Genomic DNA, 8,240 nt, shown 5'->3' on the forward strand with positions numbered 1-8,240 from the left:
GCAAGCTCGGCCACAACACGTCTTATGCATTTATGATTTTCAAACAATTCTAATTCGACCATGGTGCTATCAAGCAAGCCGCACGGCTATATGATCAATCAATGGGTTCGGTTATGCAATTCTAAAATTACCATGGTGCAATCAATCCTAAAAACAATTCTACATGTACCAGGAAGTTTTAATGCCACACGGCCATATTAGTTTAATGCAATCAGATTCGAGATCATGTGTTTCTATATGCTGGCCGATCGGTTTTAATCAGTTGTGAATGCAATACCATGTTCAGATTTATGCAGAAACGATTTTAAAAACATTCCTTATGATCCTTAGGGTTTCAATCTTTAATTTTCTATCAATCTTATGTTTAAGGTTTCAAGGCCTTAAGTGTTTTCAGTTTCAGACAGATTAATTCAATCAATCTAAACATTCCTAAACCTCAATTCAAATCAGAAATCAATCAATCAAGATCAACCTTAAAATCGGCTAGATGCTTCCTTTAGGTGTTAGGGTTTTCGATTCCATTGAATTAGGGTTTGCCAATTTCAGATTCAATCAATCAACAAACAAGACAGGTTCTAATAGGAATCGATTCATGTTTCTAGTTCTAAAGCTTGTCGATTTTAGTCTTAAGTTTCTTTTAGGGTTTCATGGTTTCCATAATGATGGAATTAGGGTTCTTCCTGTTCTAGGTTCTCAGATTATGTTTATACCTTAGTTTAGTAGTGGATTATGAACCGGACCACCAGAGAATGAAGGAGACTTCGAGCTGAGATGATCGGACGTCTGCTGCTTCCTATCGGGTCTCGGATTGGACGATCGTGGGCTGGAGGCGTCTCGGCTGTGAGCTGATCGGGGATCGGATCGTCTCGGGTTGTCTCGCGGGGTTCGGGTTCGATCGCGAGCTGGGCTGCGGTTCTTCTCGGTCTGGAACGTAATCTGAGAGGCTGAGATGGATCTCCTGGGTTCTTGATGAACAAGGGACAAGATCAGGTTTAGGGTTTTGGTTTTGGATCGCCGGCTTAGACTTTTGTCTTGAAAACTGATATTTTTATTTCTTATGTGTTGTGAACAGAGAGATGAAATCGTGTGTTCTGTTCTTATTAATCTCTGAATCAAAGTGTTCCCTTATATAGGGGATACAAGGAATAAGTAAAAAGGAAAGTATCCAAATCATAAACCTAGAGTGAAAAGGAAAACCTCCTAATAGATAAACATGAAACATAAATGGAAACGTCTAAGTAAAGAGGCGGCCGACTCTCTCTCCTCTTGGGCCGCGGTCTCTCTCTCTCTCTATGGGCCTCGGTCTTGGCCTTTGGCTTCTAGCAATCCACATTGTTTATAACATTATTTATATTTTCCGTGTTTTTTATTAACTTGATTAGTCTTGGTGGATTTAGATATGAACAATTTATTGCAAAGGTAATTCTTAAATTTATGGGATTTTTTTTATTTTGATAATCTGGATAGATATGTAATTACTTTGAGATTTAAGGTTTTCGAAATCAACAATGCATGTTCTTCAGCTGTTAACATGCATCACTACAATATGTATGACCCGATGCATTGTTTACAATTTACAAACACGAAACTTGAAGAGTATACGGCTTTATCACGGTTAAGATTTTATCAAGAATATAGCTAGCTACATGTTCCATCCTCGGAATTGCAAATTTGTGAAAGTAGTTTCTTGCTCGTAGTGTTAGATCTCAAGATTTATCATTTCCTGAAAATTATTATATACCACCTTAACTTGCTGATGAAGCAGCACGACGTCAAATAATTGCGGCAACAGGTATAGAATCGCTGAATCTTTAAGCGTCTCTGAAATCAAAGATGAAGATAGATAAAGGCTTTTTCGATGTCTTAAAGGTGCCGTTAGCAACAAGTTACCGACGGCTCTTGCGTCCACTTTGAAGAAACGAACGAGAAGGCATTGCAGTTTGGAAATAATGAGATGATTTAAGCTTATAGGAATGTGATGAAAATGGAGATCATATGACTTCTTACTGATTCTGTCTTCACAAATTTTTATAAGAGAGACGAGTTCATTACACATAAATAAGAAAGAGTTTAATTATTCATCCTTTCGGACAGTAAAAATAACACAGTGGTCAGCCCATGGCGTACTTTTGGGTCCAGGTCCTTGCATTGGACTCGTACTTGTTCTTGTCTGTCTTGTACATGTGAGCTATCTCCGGAACCAAGGGATCATCCGGGTTTGGATCCGTTAACAACGAACAGATCGATAGCAGCACCTGTTGCATCACACTCAGACAAATAAATAACATTGATATCAACTGATGCAAGCAGACTGTTACTTGCAGCTATAGCTGTTGTTTTTATTGACTCCCCACATGAAAACGAGGAAGAACAAAAGCAAAACCTTGGAGATAGTGAGGGCAGGACTCCACTGCTCCTTCAAGATGTCGAGGCAGATACTCCCATTGCTGTTAATGTTTGGATGGAACACTTTGGTCCTAAAAGCCACCTACATTTTGTCACACAATACACGAAATCAAACAACCATAGAAAAACAACATGCAAAATGCAACCGAGGATAAGACTTTAAACAAGAAGAGGCTTGAGAGAGGATTGAATTATATTACCTTAGGAGGTTTAAAGGGGTAATCTGGAGGGAAATGAATGGTTACAAGAAAAACACCACCAGAGTAAGGGCTGTCGGAAGGACCCATTATCGTAGCTTGCCAATGAAACATGTCTTCAGCGGCGGGTCCTGTGCAAACAAAGAGTTAAATATCAAAATCACCCCGAGAGAAAACAAAGGCAAGGTAAGAGGATCAAAAGTATGTAATTTAAAAGATCTCATCCCAGAAAATCACAATTGAAAACAGAACCAAAAAAAAAAAAAAGTCTTACCCATGAAAATCAACGACATGGGTCATCACAAAAAAAATGAAAAATCATCCTCAAAACCGTCGTGAACAGAGCAATAACGAAAATTACAAAATCCAGGAGGTTTCGATCATCATCATCATCATCATCATCATCAACAGCTATGGTAACACGATTTTGAGATTAAAAGATAAAGAATAGGCACCTGCGCTGCACGAAGTAGGAGAATCCTTCTGAAGATCCTTCAATTCCTTCAAAATCCGTTTCGATGCCATCTCCAAAACCTACGATCTCAAAGCCTCATCACGAACCCAGAAACGCAATCATACGTTACGACGGGAAATTTCGAAAAATATCGTACCTTTCGGTCGCGCTTAGGTTCTTCGAAATTAGGGATTTAAGAGCAAAAAGGGAATAGAAGAGGAAGAAGTTGAAAATGGTGCTATGGACAATAAATAGTGTCGACCAAATATCTTTTAAAAATAATATCTGATCAACGGGGTGGCTTATTAAGGGGTTAAATTAGAAAAAGCGAGTTTTAATCAGGGGTTAAAAGAATCGGGTCTTGTGGGACACGTGTTGTGTGATGTTTCTCTCTCTTTCGAGAAAAGAACACGGCGACTCTCTCCCTCTCGCACACAAAATCGCGTCTCTCTAGCTTTCCTCGTCAAATCCGCCGGAGAATCACGAAGTCTCAACGATCGGTTCGGCGTCTTTGTCGGAGGAGTCATCGATTCTCTCGATTCGATCGACGACTCGGCGTCTCTCAATCTCTGCTCGTCGAATCCACTGGTCTTTCTCGAAGTCGCAACGATCGGTTCGGCGTCTGTGTCAGAGGATCTCGTTTAGATCGACATCTCTGCGTCTCTCTTGCTCTCCTCCACCTCTCCGAGTCTGATTCTGCATCTCTCCTCGGCGAAGAATCGAGGCGTCTCTCTCGGTGTCTATCTCTCTCTCCCCGACGGCTCTCCTCGACGGCTCTCCTCGAAAAGTTAAAGCTATGAACTTTTATGTCTCAATATCTCAATTGTTGCATGTCTTAGATTGTATGTCTTTCTTAGTTATTTTGATTTGTTAGCTTCATATGATATGTCTCTTCTGTTTCTTTATGTCTCGTGATTAATAATTTGGTCACCTCTGATCCATTTTTCATTTGGTTATTTTCTATGTGTGTCGAGATGGTTCGGATCAAGAGACAACGGATCAGCAGACATCAACCTTTGTCTAAGATGGTTTGGATCAAGATGGTGCGGATCAAGAGACATCAAGCTTCGTCTAAGATGGTTCAGATCAAGATGGTGCGGGTCAACATACATCAACGCTAGACTACTATTTCATAGAGGTACATTTTCTATCTTTTATAACTTAGATAGATTGAAAGGTTGATAAATATTTAGTTAGGCTCTGTATGATATTGATTTCGACTGTGTTCTGAACCGAATTGATTGTGCCTTTGGTTTGATAGATTGTGGTAATTAATGTAGTGGTTAGTGATATATTGAACACTGTCTTAGGTAATAAATAGATGTAAGAAGTTAGATAGAAATGAAAGTTGAAGTTCGAGGTCAAACTTAATGTGTTAGATAAATGTCTTCTCGAAATGGTTGGGTGTTATGCACGCTTTCATCAATGGTGATCAATGCTCTTTTCCTTCTTTCCTCCTTCTCTTCTATAAGAAAATATCATTCTTCTCTTCCTTCTATCTAAAACCAATTTCGAAACTTCTTGCTTCTTTTCTTCTTTCCTCCTTCTCTTCTATATGGATTCCAATTCATATACGCCTTGCTCAAACTTTGTTGACCTGCTCAAACTTTGTTGACCTGCTGAATGGTCAGCAAGACACTGTCTGTGGATTTGTTCAAGACAGTGTCGAAGTTTCTTCCTCCCAATTCCCTGGCTTTAGCAGTCAAGCAATACAAGATGAGACCCCTGCAGAGCGGAAGGAAAGGAGGACATGGACGCCTATTGATGACGTAGCTCTCATCAGCGCTTGGTTAAATACAAGCAAAGATCCATTTGAAGCTAATGAGCAACGACCTGGTGCTTTTTGGAAGAGGATAGCTGCCTACTTCGCGGCAAGTCCCAAGGTGGCAGGTTCTGAACCGCGAGAGTCTGATCATTGTAAGCAGCATTGGCAGAAGATCAACGACCAAGTGAACAAGTTTTGTGGGGCGTTTGAAGCTGCAAGTAGGGAGAAGAGGAGCGGCCAGAATGAAAATGATATTCTGAAACTTGCGCATGAGATCTTCTACAACAACCACATAAAGAAGTTCACACTAGAGCATGCATGGAAGGAGTTGAGGAATGATCAGAAATGGTGTGAGTTGTCTACTTCTAAAATCGAAAGCAGTGCTAAAAGAAGGAAGCTTGATGACAGTGCACAATTCTCAAGCTCTCACGCATTTGAAACCACCACTAGTGATGATGAGCAAGCTACCAACCGACCACCGGGTGTTAAGGCTTCAAAGGACTGTGGTAAGAAGCCGCATGCAGATGGTAAGGAGGTCAATGAGTTGCAGATTTTATGGAACATCAAGAAGGAGGACTTCGCTGTCAAAGAGAGGGTCTCGAGGATGAGGCTACTTGACTCTTTACTCGCTAAACAAGAGCTAGCTGACTATGAAGAAGATCTGAAGAAGAAGCTCATTACTGAGTTGTTCTCTAATTAGTTCTAGTATAGGAAGCAGTTTCGGGTTTATTTTAATTAAGTTGTTGATGTGTGCTTGTGTGTTCTTTGTTGTTTGTTCTTGTCATGATCATGTTTCTGTTTTCTGTTTTGAATAATAAAAATGTTTGTGTTGTTCTTCTCATGCTTGTGTCTCTGTTTTAATTAATGTTGTTGTTTGTTATAGCCTTGTTAACTCATTCTTGAATTAAAATTGTTGTTTGTTATTGCAGGTCAAACACGCGTGGATCATATGTTGTCTTGTGGTGTGTATTATTGAAGCAGAAGAAGTTGTCTGTTGGGTCCACAGTGTTGTATGTTTGTGTCACATGTTTGTGTCTTTGTTGTATGTTTGTGTCACGGTTTTGTATTTAAAGATTTGTTGTTCAAATATTGTATGATCTCTTTTGTTATTTAAAGCTACACACGTTCCATATGATGTCTCCATTCCAAACTTCTCGTTCTTCCTCCAAACATCTTTTCCATTCCATACTTCTCGTTACAAAACTCAGCTTGTTTCTTATCTTTTTTCCATACCCAAACCTCTATCTCTCCTTATTCCTTATACATACCCAAACCTCAATCTCTCCTTATCTCTTTATGGCTTCTTCTTCTCACGGAGTCTTTGACGAACTAGAAGATGATACTTTTGATCAACACTTTGATCAATATTTTGATCAAATGTTCGACCATGTTTTAAATGATTTTGGTGACCAACAAGAAGAAAGGAGAAGAAGGAAAAAAAGAGTTTATATCGAAAGGAATCATGAAGCCGGCAATATTCGTCTGTGGAATGATTATTTCAGTGAAACTCCGACATACCCTGATAATCTATTCCGCCGACGATTTAGAATGAACAAGTCGTTGTTCATGAAAATTGTTGATCGACTATCCAATGAAATGGAATTCTTTCAACAAAAACAAGATGGTCTCGGAAGGCTTGGTCTCTCTACACTTCAAAAATGTACAGCAGCTATTCGTGTCTTGGCATATGGTCATGCGGCTGATGGGGTCGACGAATTCCTCCGTCTCGGTGCATCTACTACTCTGTCATGTTTGGAAAATTTTGTGGACGGAATAATTTCTTTATTCGGCGAAGAGTACCTAAGAAGACCAACACCTGCTGATCTTCAACGTCTACTTGATGGATTTCCCGGGATGATAGGAAGCATCTATTGTATGCATTGGGAGTGGAAGAATTGTCCTACCGCTTAGAAAGGTCAATATTCACGTGGTTCGGGAAAACCCACGATCGTTTTGGAGGCGGTTGCTTCGTATGATCTATGGATATGGCATGCGTTTTTTGGACCTCCATGTACCTTAAATGATATCAATGTTCTTGATCGCTCACCTGTTTTTGATGACATAATAAAAGTCCAAGCTCCGCAAGTCACCTACTCTGTCAACGGGAGAGAGTATCATTTGGCTTACTATCTCACTGATGGTATTTATCCGAAATGGGCTACTTTTATCCAATCTATTCCAATTTCACAAGGACCGAAAGCAGTTTTATTTGCTCAACATCAAAAAGCTGTCCGAAAAGATGTCGAGCGTGCTTTTGGAGTCTTGCAAGCTCGTTTTGCCATCGTTAAAAATCCAGCACTTTTTTGGGATATAGTCAAAACTGGAAAGATAATGCGAGCATGTATCATACTCCATAATATGATAGTAGAAGACGAACGAGATGGATACACTCAATATGATGTTTCAGAGTTCTATCAAGAACACAACGGGAGTTCACATGTTGATCTCACGTATTCTACAGATACCCCTACAAATATCGCCAATATGAAGGGTGTTCGAACTCGAATCCGTGATAGACAAATGCATCAACAACTGAAAGCTGACTTGGTTGAACACATATGGCGTAAATTCGGACGTGATGAGGACAACAACTGAGTTCAGATGCTTCTTTCAAATTATTCTCGTTTATTTTACTAATCTATGTTTTAATGTTTTTTTGATATCTATGTTTAAAATGTTTTCTTGTAATATGTTTTATTTACTAAATAAATGTTTATCTTAAATAAAAATTATCTTTAATTTTTTTTTTTTAAGAATCTCAAATTAAGAACCTTCCAGTGGAGGAGTTAAAACGAAGAGGTTCTTAATAAAAATTCTTAAGCTAAATATATTACTTTAAAATGAATTAAGAACTCATTAGGGGATCTATGGTTAATCTTGCTCTAACTCAGCGTTGTAGTTACACGGGCATAACAAAAACGCGGTTGGTTCGTTTCATCTGGCGCCGATTGGTCCTTTCACGTCTCGGTTAAGGGTTTGTTTAGTCATATAACTCACATAATAAGTCGTATGTGTTATAAATCATGGAGTGGATTGCCATTAACCAGGCCCGGCCCATGACCGGCCCAATACCTAGAAGATGGAGAGATGGCCGAAGCCTAGAGAGAGGAGAGAGAGAGCCGGCTTCAGGAGGGAGAGAGGCGGCCACAAAGCTTGGAGAAAAGGGAACCCTTTCTTTTGTCCTAGTAGATGTAATCTTTCCATTATTATGTAATAGTAGTTTTCCTAATCCGAGTGAGTTTAGGTTTTGGATACTTTCCATTTATCACTACAAAAAAACAGCAAGGATACTGAGGGAAAAAATCGTCGGAATTTCGTCGGAATAACGTTATTCCGACGACATACCGACGAAACAAGTCCTCGGAAATAATTCCTCGCAATTTCTTCTTTCCTCGGAAATCCCTCGGAATTTTCTGAA

General features: G+C 39.5%; 2 protein-coding genes across 2 annotated transcripts; one reads left to right on the forward strand and one right to left on the reverse strand.

Moving 5' to 3' along the window:
- Nucleotides 1–1,974: 1,974 nt before the first annotated feature.
- LOC106307910 (SUMO-conjugating enzyme UBC9) lies at nt 1,975–3,271 on the reverse strand. Its single transcript, XM_013745002.1, has 5 exons — nt 3,215–3,271; nt 3,059–3,137; nt 2,607–2,734; nt 2,384–2,488; nt 1,975–2,255 (listed from the first exon to the last, which is right to left on the reverse strand). Exons 2-5 carry the CDS (start codon nt 3,126–3,128, stop codon nt 2,112–2,114), a joined length of 447 nt encoding a protein of 148 aa, XP_013600456.1. The 5' UTR covers nt 3,129–3,137; nt 3,215–3,271; the 3' UTR covers nt 1,975–2,111.
- An 811-nt stretch (nt 3,272–4,082) lies between these two features.
- On the forward strand, nt 4,083–5,522 carry LOC106308812 (glutathione S-transferase T3-like). The gene is made up of 2 exons (XM_013745930.1): nt 4,083–4,151; nt 4,689–5,522. Exons 1-2 carry the CDS (start codon nt 4,083–4,085, stop codon nt 5,520–5,522), a joined length of 903 nt encoding a protein of 300 aa, XP_013601384.1.
- Nucleotides 5,523–8,240: the final 2,718 nt, after the last annotated feature.

The sequence above is a fragment of the Brassica oleracea genome, chromosome C8 (genome assembly GCF_000695525.1).
Source record: "Brassica oleracea var. oleracea cultivar TO1000 chromosome C8, BOL, whole genome shotgun sequence".
Lineage (NCBI taxonomy): Eukaryota > Viridiplantae > Streptophyta > Magnoliopsida > Brassicales > Brassicaceae > Brassica > Brassica oleracea.

Bases quoted from the DNA above. Each gene is read 5' to 3' on its own strand.
- LOC106307910 (XM_013745002.1), bottom strand. From the start codon at position 3,128: ATGGCATCGAAACGGATTTTGAAGGAATTGAAGGATCTTCAGAAGGAT. The intron at 2,735-3,058 runs GTGCCTATTCTT...TTGTTTGCACAG, and splicing joins TCCTACTTCGTGCAGCGCAG to GACCCGCCGCTGAAGACATG. The intron at 2,256-2,383 runs GTTTTGCTTTTG...GTGATGCAACAG, and splicing joins CTGCCCTCACTATCTCCAAG to GTGCTGCTATCGATCTGTTC.
- LOC106308812 (XM_013745930.1), top strand. From the start codon at position 4,083: ATGGTTTGGATCAAGATGGTGCGGATCAAGAGACATCAAGCTTCGTCT. The intron at 4,152-4,688 runs GTGCGGGTCAAC...CTGAATGGTCAG, and splicing joins AGATGGTTCAGATCAAGATG to CAAGACACTGTCTGTGGATT.